Here is a 14,544-nt window from a genome sequence, read left to right as displayed (position 1 = left end):
GTTCTGCAATTTAGTGATGCACGGGGTGGGGGGTGGGGGTGTCTAGAGGTCGGAGGGGCCTCTGTGCAGGCCCTGTCCTCGCCCCTCAGTGGCTTGTCACCATCCATGTGAGTCTGGGAAGAAGCTGAAGGGTAGACTGTGAAGAGACCGGCTGCACCCCTACCCAGGAACCCCCCATCTGCTCCCCGCTTCCCCGGAGTGGTACCCCATCCCCTGGTGTCCCCGTTTTCTGGCTCCAGCCGTCAGGCCCGCCATTATGATCCTCGCCCACCGAAGGACTCCACCTCAGCTCACAAAGCACTTCATTAACCTTGGCATACTTCCCCAGAAAAGGGTGTCTGGAATTCCCCCCTCAGCCGATGGTCCCGGAGAAGGCGCCCCCACGTCTCCACAGAGCCTTCCCTGTTCAGACGCTCGGAACCTGTTGGAGGAAAGAACTGGATTAAACTGTGCCCTGTCACCCCGGAACTTCGTCTCAGTCTGCGCACCATTTTGGAGCCTGGAAGTCTGAAGTCACACAGCCCCTCACGGCCTTGGGACCCGACCCAGCTCGGGAAGAACTCGGGATGGGGCGGCGGTCTCAACCCCACCCCAGGCTTAGCTCGGGGGAGGAGGAAAGAGCGACAGGCCAGGCAGGGAGGGTGTCCAGGCTGCGGCCTGGGGTTTGGAGTGGAATGGGGAGGCGGAGTGGGCTGCATCTGAGGCTGGGTCCCGAACGGGGCGTCTTGGAAGGGCTTCCTGGAGGAGGAGGCGGGAGTGCGAGGGAAAAGGGCGCGTGGGGCCGCTGCGTCTCTCTCTCCCCGAGGACCCCCTGGCCCCTTCGGGGTTGCGCCGCGCCAGCACAGCGACCGACGAGACTCCCGCCGAGAGGGGGCTGGACAGCGAGCGCTCGCCGGCTGGACCGGTGTCCGCGGCGGGAAACGCAGGCGCCGCCGTCGGGGCGTCCCGCCTCGCGCCCGCACTTTGCTCTCGGTCCCTAGAGCCGCGCTGGCCACGCCCCGGGGGCGGGGCCAGGGGCGGGCCGCCCGGCTGGCTCCTAGGCGGTCCGCGGCGGCGGCGGCGGCGGCGGCGGCGACGGCGACGGCGACATGGAGAGCGGGGCCTACGGCGCGGCCAAGGCGGGCGGCTCCTTCGACCTGCGGCGCTTCCTGGCGCAGCCGCAGGTGCTGGCGCGCGCCGTGTGCTTGGTGAGTCGACGGGGGCGCCGGGGCCGCGGGGCCCCGACTCCGCCCCGGGCCCCGCGGGGGCCGCCGCGGGCCAGCCAGCCAGCGCGACAGGTGGCGGCGGCCGAGGGCCGGGGAGTGGGGCGGCGCGCGTAGGGCCGGCACGCGGGGTCGGGCCCCGCCGGCCCCCGCCCCACCCCGGGCTCCGGCGCCCCCACCCCCGCCTCCCGGCCCGGGCGGGGGGCGGCCGGGAGGTGCCGCGAGGCGCAGGCCCGTCTCCCTGCTGGTAGTGGGGGTAGCTTGCGGAAGCTCCCGGACAGGTGGCCGGCACGCCGCGACGCCAGCGTGGGGAATTCACTGGGTGGGGGCTTTCCGAAGCCATGTGGGGTGCGGGGGGAGCGGCGGCCTGGCGCCCTGAAACGGGGTCTTCTTTTCACCCGGAGCAGCCCGCGGCTCTGCTTCCCCTCCAGAGACTGGGTGACCCTGGGATGCACCTCTCCCCATGAGCCGGGTGATCCCTCCAGCACTGGATTATTGGGGTGGAAAGGTCGGGGGGCGCCCCGTGTTCTTGGACAGCTGGCATCCAGAGCTGGACAAGGTGGGGAGGCTGCAGGCCAGGCCTGCAGTGCCCATACCACACCTGCCTGGGACTGGAGCCTTCTGAGGTACCCTGGTGGCACCCATCCCCTCCCTGCCTGATGTGGGTCCCACCCCAGTAGCAGATGTCCCGTGCGTCGGGATGGCAGTGCCAGGAGTCGGGCCTGGCACACTGCTCCCGGCATCCCCGAGTTCCGGCTTCATCTCCGGGGGGGTGGGGCTTGTGGCCGCCAGCTCCAGAGCCTGTTGAGAGGGCCGGTGCAGGCAGGCTGGACCGGCAGGGGAGAGGCCTGGGCCTGTCCCAGATGAAGCCAGGTGTCCAGAAAGGCCTATACCTGCTGACTTGGGGCATGGATGGGTGGTGGCCTTCAAGTTTGTAGGGGGAGACCAGGTGACAGGAGGCTCTTCCCAATGGCTCGGCATCCCTCCTGGAGTTCTGGCTGGTACACCTCCCTCCACCCCCTCCCTGGGACCAGGACAAGGCGGGGAGGAGTTGTGCCCACGGGCCTGCTTGCTGGTCAGACTAGCCTGGAGCATCCTGTGTGGGCGGGCAGGGGGGAGGATGGAGGGGGGGAGTAGACTGGGGTTTCTCAGAGGGGAGGCCAGTCCTTGTAGGAAAAAAACTAGCCAAACTGGGGAGGCCGACCTTAAGAAGAGTCGGAGGGGTTGGAGAGATGGGGATCTTTCCACTGAGGTGGTGGTGGGGTCTCCCATCCCCGGGGTGTCAGACAGGGGTTGTGTGCTATCGAGGTGTCCCAGCAAAAGGTGATCAGAGTGAGACTCCAAGCCCGAGTTTCTGTGCGTTGTGTTTGAAGCTCACTGACAGTGGGGACGGGCAGGTTGCCTTTGACCGCATCACAAACATCACCCCTCCAGGCAGGCAGCTGGGGCAGGGCAGTCCCCGCCCAGGAGATTCCCCAGTGTTTCTCCGCAGCCTCAGTTCAGGAATCCCCCGCCACAGCCCCTCGTGACGGAGGCCGGCCTGGAGGAGGGGGAAGTGAGGATGCAGAGGCCAGCTCACGCCCCCGGCTCGGAAGGGCCTTCGATGCCGGCCTCCGCCAGGGGCACGGGGGCAGTGGGAGGGGCCAGGGCCCCCCAGCTCGTGGGCTGCCATGGGGTTTGGCCGCGCTCAGCCCCTGCCCGTCTGCCGCCAGGTCTTCGCCTTGATAGTGTTCTCCTGCATCTTCGGCGAGGGCTACAGCAACACGCACGACTCCGGGCAGAGGTACTGCGTGTTCAACCGCAACGAGGACGCCTGCCGCTTCGGCAGCGCCATCGGGGTGCTGGCCTTCATGGCCTGCGCCGCCTTCTTCGTGGTCGACGTCTACTTCCCCCAGATCAGCAATGCCACTGACCGCAAGTACCTGGTCATCGGAGACCTGCTCTTCTCAGGTATCTGCCGGTGGCAGCTTCCTTCGAGCTCAGGAGCAGGGGGTCTTCCCAGAAGCTCTAGGGTTCTGTGATCTGGGGGCCTTGGCACCCTGGGGAGCGGCCGGGGGCCGTGCAGGGTCGCAGCCCCGCCTGGGTTCTGACGGCGTGAAACCCACTGGTGTCGAGTGACAAGTGCAGGGCTTTGGAGCCAGGCCTCCCTTGGTGGCATCCAGCCCCCACCCAGGCTTCTCATCAGTGCCCTTTACTCTCCCGGAGGCTTCTGGGAGGTCCCGCCCTCCTCCTCTGGGGAGCCAACCCTGCGCTCCCGGTCCTCTCCCCAGCTCTCTGGACCTTCCTGTGGTTCGTGGGTTTCTGCTTCCTCACCAACCAGTGGGTGGCCACCAACCCTCAGGACGTGCTGGTGGGAGCCGACTCGGCCCGCGCGGCCATCACCTTCAGCTTCTTTTCCATCTTCTCCTGGGTAGGTGGGCCCAGTGGCCAGGGGCTGGTGTCTTTGGGGAAGGTGGGGGGGCTCTGGTGAAGGGTGGTGAAGGAACCCAGCCTCGGGGCTCCCCGCAGGGCGTGCTGGCCTCACTGGCCTACAAGCGCTACAAGGCTGGGGTGGACGACTTCATCCAGAACTACGCAGACCCCACCCCGGACCCCAGCACAGCCTACACGTCCTACCCCGGCCCGCCTGTGGATACCTACCAACAGCCGCCTTTCACCCAGAACGCCGATCCCGCCGAGGGCTACCAGCCGCCCCCCGTGTACTAAGCTGCCGTGGGGATGGTGAGGGGCGCAGGGAGGGTGCCTGGGGGACAGCCCTCGGTCCTGGGGTCCTGGACTCCTCCCCTGAGGCTTGCCTCCCGGAGCTCATGCACAGCCCGGAGCTCTCCTGCTCCCCGTGCCCCAACCCGCCCACCCTCCTTGGGGCACGTTCTAGGAGAGGGTTTTTAGCCAAACGTTTGTCGTTGCTTGTAATGATCCCCAGCCCTGCCCAGAGTGGCTCGAAGTGCCTGACTGTGCTGTTCTGACAAGTGCCTTAGCTTCTCCCCAGCCCGAAGGAGCCGGGCTCAGTCCAGGCCGTAGGGCTGCAGTGACTTGGGGTTCTCTGCCAAAGATGAGCTGGGGGCCTTCCACCAGCCCTGCTGCCAGCACAAGGCTGGGGCTCCCCTCCTCCTCACTCAGGTTTGTTTCCGACCCCCCGCCCTCCCCCCAACCCCCCCAGAGCAGCAGCTCACGCTCACGCTGGTGTCTGCTAGCTTTGGGATCTGGGGCCACTACCCTGTGCCAGTGCCTCTGGGCCACCATCCTCATAGCCATGGGACAGGGCTGGTGCCCGCCGCAGGGGACACTGGGCAGCACTTAATGCTCAGCGCTCCCGCCCCTGGCTGCAGGGAGGGTCTCGGCCTGATGACACCCAGCTTTATGTAAATAAATATTCTGCCACTGTTAGGAGGTGTGGGGTGCACCCACAGCCCCGGGCTGTTCTGAATGTATGAAAAAGCTTTGGGGGAGACACACAGCCCCCCTGGATTCTGTTAGACTGGTTTGGAGATGGAATAAATTTTTCTCACTCGTGAATCTCCGCTGTCATTGGTTGGGCCTCAGCCTGGTATAGGAGGAGGGGACACTACTCTGGGGGACGCCCTCGGAGTGGCATTAGGGAACCGCATTTCGAAGTGTGGTAGCGGGCTGCCTCCCCGCCCAGGGGCCCGCTCCTACGGTGCCTTCCATCAGCATCTTAAAATAGCAGCCGAGCTCAGCTCATAAACAAGCTGGGTTTTCTGTGCCTGCTCCGGTTTTGGTGGGGGCACCTGGGAGCCGACCTCTGAATGCCCCTTCCTGTTACCCTTCCCACCCCCGTCAAAGGCCCCCCCCGGGAGGGGCCGGGGCCCTCTACTTCCTGTAGACGGGGCTCAGCACCTCTGGAACTTGTCCTGGGACAGGGCCAGGAGCAGGCTGGGCCACCCGGCCCCCAAGGGAGCGAGCGTGTCCCCTCAGGAGGCCGGGGCCCCCGAAGCAGGCCCCAGCTTCCCCTTTTGAGCAACAACAGGGCGCTATCAAACATGGGCCCTAATTGTTTCAAAATCCTGAGTGAAAATGAATAGCATTCTGTGAATGACAACCTCAGCGCTGTGCCACACCCGGGACCTGTGTGCACGGGGTACACCCTCAGCCCAGGCCCACCCCCACCCCGGGGGTTCTTGCCTCCACGTGAGCTGCCTGAGGCAGAGCTGAGCTAGTTTTCTTGGCTCCTGAACTGTCAAGTGTCCGTTTCACAAACAAAACCTGACCTCACAGCCCCAGCTGGCAGCACTGACCACGACCTCCTCGTCTTTCCAGTTCGGGGCCCAGGCTCTTCAGGACGCCCGTTTCGTCCTGACGTCCGCCCAGACTGAAGAGCTAACGTGCGTCTCACAATCTTTTCTCAGTCAAAAAGCCTGGTGCTGAGAGAGCAGTGGTGTAAACAAGGATCCAGGAAGACGTCCCCACCGAGTCACGTCGGTGCCTGCGGTGTGGCCCGAGGATTCCAGGCGCTTAGAGAGAAATACGCTCCTGCCAACTAGTGCATTTTAATGTCACGTATTAATTTCACTCTCTACCACAAGAATCAGGAACCCTGCCCCCAGTTCCCCATAAAAGACTAGCAAACCCCTGGGGTCTGAGCCCCAGCAGGTGTCACCCACATGAATGAAGCTGTGAGCCTCAAGAAAGTCATCACCAGAGCAGGAAGAGCTTTCAGCCCACAGGGAAGCGAAAGGGCACAAGTCTAGCCACCCTCCGGCTGGGAGCCTGTCCCAGGCCAAGGGACAGAATCCTTTGTGTGGAATGAGGCTCCGCGCTGAGCCAGAGGTGCTGCCGCCTGAACTTCCCAGTGAGAACCGAAACTCAACAGTGAAAGCCACAGAGGGGGAAGAAGCCGGCCGGGCTGATGTCACAGCAGCGTGCGGCCTGCCCCACAGCTCAAAGGAGAAGGAGCGGTGCGGGCAGTGGCCGGCTCCAGCCCGGGGTGGTCCTGCGCGGATCGGCAGCTGGGAAGGGAACTGAGAGGCGGTGGGCAGGCAGAGGGAGAAATGGGCCGCATACCGCCAGCAGGGCAGGGCCCCGTGATGGCAGAAAGTTCCAGGTGCCCAGGAAGCCTCACCCACCTGGGACTTCCTCCTCTGACAGGCCGCCGGGCGTGCAGGGGGCAGGCATCACCGGGCCTCAGTTGGGGGGGCTGTGCTGCAGGATCTGATGCTCAGCGAGGGGCTTCCGGGCCCCCGTGGCCGCCCTGGCCTCCGCGGCTTCCCCCAGCTTCCCCGGCACCAGCCAGTTCTCCTTGTCCTCGTTGCTGTCCAGCCCGTCGGGCTGACCCGAGGCCTTTCGGAAGTAGCAGAGGCGGCACACAGCATGGTATTTGTCAGCTCCTCCGATCACCTCAACCTAGCCCGGGGGACACGAAGGGCCTGGGCTGAGCGGGCACAGCACCTCCAGGCCGCCCCCACCCTGGGAGAAGTTGGGTGGCAGCTACCTCCTTCTCCATGCCCAGCCTCTTGGTGTAGGCGGCTTCGCGGAAGCACTCCATGCACACGGCCGTCAGCTTCACCACGCTCTCGGCCAGGGGCACCAGGTTCAGGATGGTCCCGAAAGCCTGCAGTCCCGGGAAATACAGCAGGTGCGCACTCAGCTGGCCAGGCAGGTCTGTGGAACACTTGCTGTCCCCCCGCCAGTCACACCCTGTGCTGCCGGGGGCACCCAGTCTGGGATAGACTCACTCCTGGGCAAACTGGGAGGCCGGGTCATCCGGGGACACGGCACTGGGATGGAGAAGAGGCTCCAGCACGGCCCCGTGCCTGCCCAGGCCCTTCCTCCCTCCCGATCCCATCCCAAGACCTGGGCCAGACGCCTCACCTTCCTCTGGAAGGTTCCATCCAGTGCAGCCACAATCACAGTCTTCCCGGCGTTGGCCATGGCCTCGCTGAACTCCACAATGTCAGGGAACTGGGAAAGGTGAGCGGAAAGAGCGTCCGCCCTGAGCAGCAGCTCCCAGGAGCCACCGAGATGCTGCCGGGCAGGGAACTCCAGCCACCCGGATCGGCCTAGAGCACAAACAGGGACCCTAACCCTCCCCGCCAGCCCCCCAGCTGGAGACCAGTGTTTCTGAACTCATCCCCCACCGCAGTCATGGGTGCTCAGGCCAGAGAGCTGCCTGGGGTTGGAACCCATCAGCTGTGTGGCCCTGGCAATGACTTCCTGTTCTTGAGCCTAAGTGGCCAGAAAGGCCTCGGTGTTGCTTGAGGATTAAGGGCACTGAGTTTATTACACACGCCACTCGGCTGATAGGCGGGGGCGCTCTCTGAGCGTTCGCCGTCTTACTGTTTAGCATAAAGTGCGCTGCCAGGATGACGGCACGCCCTTCCAGACACGGCCCACTGCGGTCACTACTCGGTAAACCGACCTTCATTTTACGTGGCCCAGGGCAAGGGTACTACTCAAATGAACCATTTGGTGCATGTTTATTGGTCAGTCATGTTGCTTCCGTCAGTGGCGTTTCTCTCTCTAGATGTTGGTCTCTGGGTTGACTGAAGTGACTTTGGGCAAAGGGCCTTTCTCCAAGCCGCCATCAGGGATGAGGACAGAGCCACCCAGGTCCCTGTAGCATTCCCAAACGTCCACTGGTAACCACGTTAGTTTTTCAGGCTGTGTTACAGGTTGAACTGTGTCCCCTCCCACCCCCCAAATTCATGTTGAAACCCTAGCCCCCAATATCTCAGAATGTGACATATGGAGATAGGGTCTTTGCAGAGGTCATTCAGCTGAAGCGAGGCCCGTGAGGTGGGTCCCAATCCAGTGACTGGGGTCCTTATAAGATGCGACATTTAGACAGAGACACACAGGGAAGATGTGAAGACACAGAGCCGTCGGCATCTACAAGCCAAGGACAGAGGCCTGTACCTGGTCCTCAGTCACGGCCTTGGCCTGCACCTGCCCACCTTAAAACGGCTGACATTTCAAATGGAACTTTGAAGTCCCTAGTGGATTCCGGGCTTTCTTGGTAGTTGAGGAGAGGTTAGAGGCCTCCAGGTAGGCCTCCGCCTCCGTCATCACCTTGCCAAGAGCTGGCTGGTTCAGGACGTGCAGCGAAGGACGCGGGCTCCGCTTCTGGGCACACATGCCGGTGCAGAAGGCACGAGTCCACCAAGGACCGGAAGGGAGGACGCGACAGAGAAAATCACTCGAGCACGAGTGGTAACAGACTCGATGAAACGCCAGACAAAACTCAAAGGCAAAAGAACAGGGGACAGATATTTGCGGCACGTGGCCGAGTGGCCCCGTCGGTCAAACCAAGGAGAAGGTGGGTGCGAGCAGTAAAAAGAGCGACTTACGAAAGGAGAAATGGATGCGAGCGGCTAACAAACACGGGAAAAGATGTCAGCCAGAGTAGCGACGAACCAGAAACGCAGTGAGGCGCGGGATGTGTGTGCCCCTGCCCCGCCCCTGACCCTGCCACCGCCCGCGCCACCCGACTCTCCCGGGGGTTTCCGCAGAGGCCAAGCTGTCCCACCGCCTTCCTCCGCCCCCCGCCGGCCACCCTCCGTGCCTTCGCCCAGCTCAGATGGCGCCTCCCTCCAGCGGCTTCCTGGCTCTCCTGGGGTTAACTCCTCGGCCAAAGCCGACTGGCCGCCTTTATTGTCCCGAGACGCCCGGCCGGCACAGGCCAGCCTCGGGCTTCACCCCTGCCGCCCGCTCTCCTCAGGCAGCCCCGGAAAGCGTCACCCCCACTGTGGGTCTGTCCCCCTCCACGCAGCCTTCCTCCTCCAGCCGTCACCTATGACACGCTTCTCCCCGCTAACGGGAGCGTAAGCGCAAGGGCGGAGGCTCTGGCTGTACCCCTAACACCTAGGACATCGCCACCATGTGGCACCAGTTCGGAAATTACCGAGAGAATGAGACTGGCTGGCTGACCAGCACCCCACTTAGTAGGAGTCCCAGCACACCGGGCGGCAGCCCGAGATGTCCGTCACTGCCTTCGAATGCTGCACGGGGTCAGCTGAAGGAGGAGGTGGCACATGCATAAGGGCGGGCGTTTGCTGATGTGGACAAATGGCCACATCGTGTGACACAAGCCCAATCTATAGCCAAACACGAGTCTGTAAAGACTAGAAGGACACCGATCGCGTTACGTGTTGTCTGTTGTTCTGGGCAGGGAAAAGTCGCTCCGGTGACAGGAAGGACCTGGCCGGGCACCCACGGCCCGGCCTCGGTGCTGTCCCGCTGAACACACAAGGCCGCTCTGTGACTGTGAGTGGTCAAGACAAAAACAAGACCGCTCCCCGGTCACACGTCTGAGCAGAGAGAGACCGTGAACGAAGGACCGACCCCCCCTCCCCCGGCCACCAGAAGTGCGGGGCTAGTGTCCTCCTGACCCACTCTCCCTAGCGAAAAGGCCAAAGACCACTTCCCTTCCCGAGGGCACTGAATCGAGGTAAACCGGCCCCTTAAAGCCCCCCCAAGAATGACCCCACACAGGCCCCAATCCTAACACTAAGTCCTCTCCAGCCCCTTACGGGACACCCCTGGGTCCCACGGTGTGTTCAGACCGGACCTGGTCGGCTCTGGGGCCGTTCTTGGTGGTCTCGAGCTAGAGGACATGGACAGTGGTCACCTACGGACTTTCGTGTGTAGTCTTAACTTCTAGGTCACACATGTTACTATTTGTGTAGTAAAACAGATAAGACATAAAAAGGTTTTTAAATCACGACTTCCATGACCGCCTAGCCATTAAGCCACAGGCGGGGGTGACCGCTGCGAGGCTCACACGCCAGCACCCTCGGCTTGCATCTGGGGTCTTCAGGGGCCGTCTCCCCAGATGCCAATGACATCCGCAAAGCAACATGAGCGCCTCGCCCACAGTCACGAAGCACAGGCGTTCCGACTCCAGGAAGGCATGTCTGGGACCCCAAAGGGTCCGCCCCTGGGGGGTGGGAGACCTGCCAGCCTCGCCACGTGAGAACACAGCATGTGGCTGTGACAGAACACCCTGTAGGACGTTACGAACCCAGCACCTGGTTCTGCCCTGGGAACCTAGGAGGTGGGGTGGGCAGAGACCGCTAACCGAATAAACAAAAAAAATTCTCTAACTTCCAATTTCCTCTTCCTCCAGGGCAGAGCTAGACTAACTGCAGCCAATACACTTCTAGCCCGGCTCACAAAATCCCCACACGAGGGGACCCGCCCCGGTTTCCCATTTCCGCCACTGGATGCGGCCACGCAGGACTGCCTCAGAAGCCACGTGTGCGGACGGGGACCTCGTCGGCAGGCCTCCCCCCGCCACCTTGGAATAAGCGCCTGTCCCGTTCAGCTGCTGGGACCAGGGGTCTATGGCAGCTTCGCGGACCCACCTCCACGGTGCGGGGCGGGGGCTGTTTCATTCATTCAGATGCACTTGGCAGAAACAAAAAGTTCCGAAGCACAGGAGAGAAACGGAGGCCACAGAAACGGCCCGCCTGGTCTGCAGAGCTGGAAACAGCGAGCTGGAAAGACTGTGAAACGAGATTTCGGAATGACAACGGGAGGGCGGTGAACCGTCGAGTGCAAACCGGGTGACGCGGATCGGATCAGAGGAGATGCAGAGAGAACTAGCTGGAAACCCCAGAAACGGACACCAGTCATCGAAACCAAGCACGCATCGGGACCCCTCGCGAGAGAGGTGGGGTGACAAGGGCTTCCTTCTCCCTGCCAGAAAGGAAGGCACGAGCGCTCGCATCTGGAAGCCACACCGAACACACACGGGATAAACTTAAATGAAACCTCTCGGGACACGCTGTTCCGAGACAGAAGGGACCGCTGACCTGGGCGGGCGGGACCAGCAGCACGACAGTGGCCCTCCGGTGCGGCCAGGAGTGCCGAGGCTTTCCCAAAGCAAAGGAAAAATGACGGCCCCCCTACCATTTGCTACCCAGCTTGACCCAGAGAACAGAATAAAGACGAGCTAGGGGGACAGTCAGGGGAGCTCATGGGAAGAACAACGCCAGGACAAACCAACTCACAAACTGCCCTTCGTCGATGCCTATGACAGTCACGCCCAGGGCCTCCTGGGCCACGTCGCGGAGCAGGCAGGCCGGCAGCGCCTCCATGGTGTTCCTGCGGGGAAAGCCAGCAGGTGAGCAAGGGACAGCAGCCACCAGGATGCAGGGGCCCGAGCAGCTCTCCTGAGCACCCCCCTACTGGCGACGCAGGTTGCCCTGAGTGCTCAGGGCTTTGAGGAGCTGGCACCCTGGGAAGGCCTTTGAGGGGGACACCGGCCCTCTGGACCAGATGTCAGTGGGGCCACTATAAAGTTCTCCTCTGCTGTTCAACGGTGGGCCGGGATGGACAGGGTGACCTCATCAGGCACAGCAGCCAGGGCTTACGGTCCTTTTAGGAGCTGACAAAATATTCTAATTTCAATTAAAAATCAGGAGAGTAAGTATAATACAGCCTGCATCGTATCTGTCTTCATATCGATGTAATCATAAAATACAATGTTTTTCTTTTCGTGGAGGGAGGGGCCCACGAAGGCAAAGTGCCAACATGGTCCTGGGCAGAGCTAAGCTTGGAACCACAACAGCCACGCAGTGACCAGAAGAACTTCCTCCACTCAGCACCCCCGGCCGATTAAAGATTTCTCCAAGATCACAGAGTTATTTGCTGGCACAGCCAGATTCCAAGTCCGCTGTCACACTGCTATCTCGTGTCCTACCCAGCGGTTTGAAAGCGAAAGGCCATGTGTGGGAACATCCCAGTGCATTAAATGACACGCTGGACTCTGTCCTGCCCCCCGCGGGCCAAGGCCTTTTGGAAGAGGAAGGCTGCTTTGTCCTCTGTCTTTTTAAACAGTTTCTATGTTTTTCTACAATGTTTTCTTCTGTTTCTATTTTTGCTTGCTCCTCTGAGCTGGCCTTCGAGGAGTTGGTAGTTTCCTGAACGCTCAGCAGTTTGCAACTGTATTTATAAAAAATTAAATACTTTACAAGTACAGCTGAGTTATTATCTTGCCATCGCCCTACTATTTCATGCATTCTAAACTCCCTCTCCCCTCCCAAAACAGAGAAAAGCAGAGGGCGGGCAGGAAGCAAGCCGGTTACAGCTTCAGCAAGGGCAGCGTCTCGGGAGTTTATTGCTCCTGCTGAGTACTCGGTCACGGTCACTGGCCCCACAGCTCCCCACAGCTCGTGTTAGACGGGATTTGTGGCACCTGGCCAGAACCCGGGTTTAACCCTGCTCTGACCAACTCCAGACACGGAACTTCTAATCCCTGCACCGTGTTGCCTCCTCTGCCCTCACTGTCCTCCCAGGGTGTCCCCGTCCTGTGCAGTGGACACCACGTGTCAGCGGTGAGGAAGCACACTGGGAGGCGTAAGTAGACCTGCATCAGACAGCACAGCCTGGAACGTGACTCTAATTCCCGACACCTGGCCGCAAGACCCCGGCATCATCCACCCCACCACCCGCCCAGCTTCAGGAACCCCACACCCCCACCCCGAAGCCGTGAGCCCTGCATGCGACATGGCACAGCTTCGCTGCGGGCGGCGCAGGTGGACAAGCCCGGAGGACTAAGAGAGCCAGTTCGCGACCTCTGCATAGCCGTAAACGCCGGAGCGGGGCTGCTCAGCAGCATCCCTGGCCCCCATCTGCCGGATGCCAGAAGCATGCACCCCCGCCTCCAGGTGGGAAAACCACAAACTCCAGACGTTGCCAAATGGACTGTGGGGGGCAAAATCGCGCCGGCGAAGATCCACCGGGCTGGAGTCCAGCAGAAGGCCACGTGCTAGGCAAGCGTGCCACGCAGCTCGTAAGGTCTGCTGAGCCGAAAGTTCAGTACTGGGCATCCGCCTGATTGCCCCACCCCACGAAAGGGCTGACGGCATGTTCCGGGTGGGCTCCTCGGAAGAGGTGACAGGACAGGAGGGGCAGGGACTGACCGGTCATGCGTGCAGAAGCTGTTGCTGTACCGCGTGTCTTTGGCGTGTTTGATCATCAAGCACCTGTACTGGGCAATCTGGAAACGTCGGAGCCGTCTCATGAGCTCCGTGCTGCAAGGGCAGAGCAGCCGGTGAGAGGGGGTGGGCGCACCCATCGGCCGGAGCCAGGGCACGCGGAGACCCCACCAGCGGACGGACAGACGGAAGAGCAGGGTATGGAAAAGGCCAGTGAGGACGAGGGGGCCACCCTGAAGTCAGTCGAGATCTGAGAGGGGCTTAAACAAGAGCCCTGTGTCACTGGGGGCCTGGTGGCAGAGAAGGCGCTCAGGTGGTTTGGGGAAGGACTGGAGGGGTTTCTCCGGGACATGGGGGGCTGGGCAGAGGCAAAGTCCTCAAGCAAAGGAGAGGGCTCCAAAGTAATCTCCCAGAGTTCTTTTCTTCACAGACTGAAGTGACGTCACAAAACCTTTTTGAGCAGCTAAAGCACTTTGTCTCTAGGTCTAAGAGCCCCACCCTGGGCCTCACCCTTGTAGGCCAAGGGAGTTACGGAGGGGCTCACTGGCGCCACCTCGTGGAGAGTGGTTCTATGACATAGGGGAGTAAAGACGCCTGGCCTGACTCTTCCGTGTGGAATGAAATTTTCCCGGCCGACTAAGGAAAGTCGCACAGGAAGGAGGCACATAGACACAGCGAGAAGCAAAGGGCCTGGCCCACAGGGGACACAATTTTTAAAAGACTGGGACGCCACCTACCGAGCGAGGGGCTAAACTGTAAGCAGCTGTGACCAGCTCGGGACGGAGCGTTCCTCGAGTGACACTAACAGGAGCAGCGTTAGACCTGGGCAGGCGGGGGAAGAGTGCCTCCTCCAGGACCGGACTGCAGGGAGGGGTGGCATGCAGGGCGGGAACGCAAGGTCTGGCAGTGGGGGCTGTCCTGAAGGGGGGCTCTGAGAGGGGCGGCAGGAGAGGAGGGCAAGGTCGCGGTGGGAGTGGTGGAGAAAGTGGTCCCAGATCATCCTCCCCGCCCGGCGAGGCCATTACCTTTTTCCTGAGAACATGGGTCCGAGGATCACCTAGGAAAGAAGAAGAGGTCACTTCGGGGCCCGCTCCGCACGAACGCTGGGGCACGAGCCACGACCCCGACCCGGATCCCGCATGCAGGGACCCGGCCCCGGCGCCCGCACCTGGATCTGCCCCCGGGTCTTGCTGGGGGAGCCAGGCAGCACCGTGGGCAGGTTGACGCAGCTCATGGCACCTCCAGGAACCTCTCCGGACAGAAACCTCGCTCGCACCCGCAGCTCCGAAAGCTCGCGCCGGTTCCCGCGCGCCCACTTTTACCCTCCGCGCGCTGGCCAATCGGGAGCCGGCGCCGCCGGCGCCGCCGGCGCCACCGTCCCTCCGTCAATCACCGCGCAGCCGTGCAGCTGGCGGGAGATCTCGCTCTCGCCCCGCCCCCTGGCG

General features: G+C 62.2%; 2 protein-coding genes across 2 annotated transcripts; one reads left to right on the top strand and one right to left on the bottom strand.

Annotated features, from left to right (window-relative positions):
* The first annotated feature begins 1,036 nt into the window (after positions 1-1,036).
* SYNGR2 (synaptogyrin 2) lies at positions 1,037-4,718 on the top strand. The gene is made up of 4 exons (XM_039859644.1): positions 1,037-1,187; positions 2,915-3,152; positions 3,473-3,612; positions 3,711-4,718. The coding sequence occupies exons 1-4, from the start codon at positions 1,089-1,091 to the stop codon at positions 3,906-3,908; spliced, it is 675 nt and encodes a 224-aa protein (XP_039715578.1). The 5' UTR covers positions 1,037-1,088; the 3' UTR covers positions 3,909-4,718.
* Positions 4,719-5,691: 973 nt separating this feature from the next.
* TK1 (thymidine kinase 1) lies at positions 5,692-14,427 on the bottom strand. The gene is made up of 7 exons (XM_039859643.1): positions 14,268-14,427; positions 14,125-14,156; positions 13,085-13,195; positions 11,171-11,264; positions 7,032-7,121; positions 6,652-6,771; positions 5,692-6,563 (listed from the first exon to the last, which is right to left on the bottom strand). The coding sequence occupies exons 1-7, from the start codon at positions 14,331-14,333 to the stop codon at positions 6,345-6,347; spliced, it is 732 nt and encodes a 243-aa protein (XP_039715577.1). The 5' UTR covers positions 14,334-14,427; the 3' UTR covers positions 5,692-6,344.
* Between the last annotated feature and the right edge of the window lie 117 nt (positions 14,428-14,544).

This window comes from Pteropus medius, unplaced genomic scaffold (assembly GCF_902729225.1).
Source record: "Pteropus medius unplaced genomic scaffold, Ma_sr-lr_union100, whole genome shotgun sequence".
Taxonomy (NCBI): domain Eukaryota; kingdom Metazoa; phylum Chordata; class Mammalia; order Chiroptera; family Pteropodidae; genus Pteropus; species Pteropus medius.
This window is presented reverse-complemented; position numbering and strand designations above follow the sequence as displayed.

Coding starts and splice junctions, on each gene's coding strand:
- SYNGR2 (XM_039859644.1), top strand. CDS start 1,089: ATGGAGAGCGGGGCCTACGGCGCGGCCAAGGCGGGCGGCTCCTTCGAC. Junction 3,153..3,472: donor CGGAGACCTGCTCTTCTCAG/GTATCTGCCGGT, acceptor TCCTCTCCCCAG/CTCTCTGGACCTTCCTGTGG. Junction 3,613..3,710: donor TCTTTTCCATCTTCTCCTGG/GTAGGTGGGCCC, acceptor GGCTCCCCGCAG/GGCGTGCTGGCCTCACTGGC.
- TK1 (XM_039859643.1), bottom strand. CDS start 14,333: ATGAGCTGCGTCAACCTGCCCACGGTGCTGCCTGGCTCCCCCAGCAAG. Junction 13,196..14,124: donor CCCATGTTCTCAGGAAAAAG/GTAATGGCCTCG, acceptor CTGCCCTTGCAG/CACGGAGCTCATGAGACGGC. Junction 6,772..7,031: donor ATGGAACCTTCCAGAGGAAG/GTGAGGCGTCTG, acceptor CCGGGACTGCAG/GCTTTCGGGACCATCCTGAA.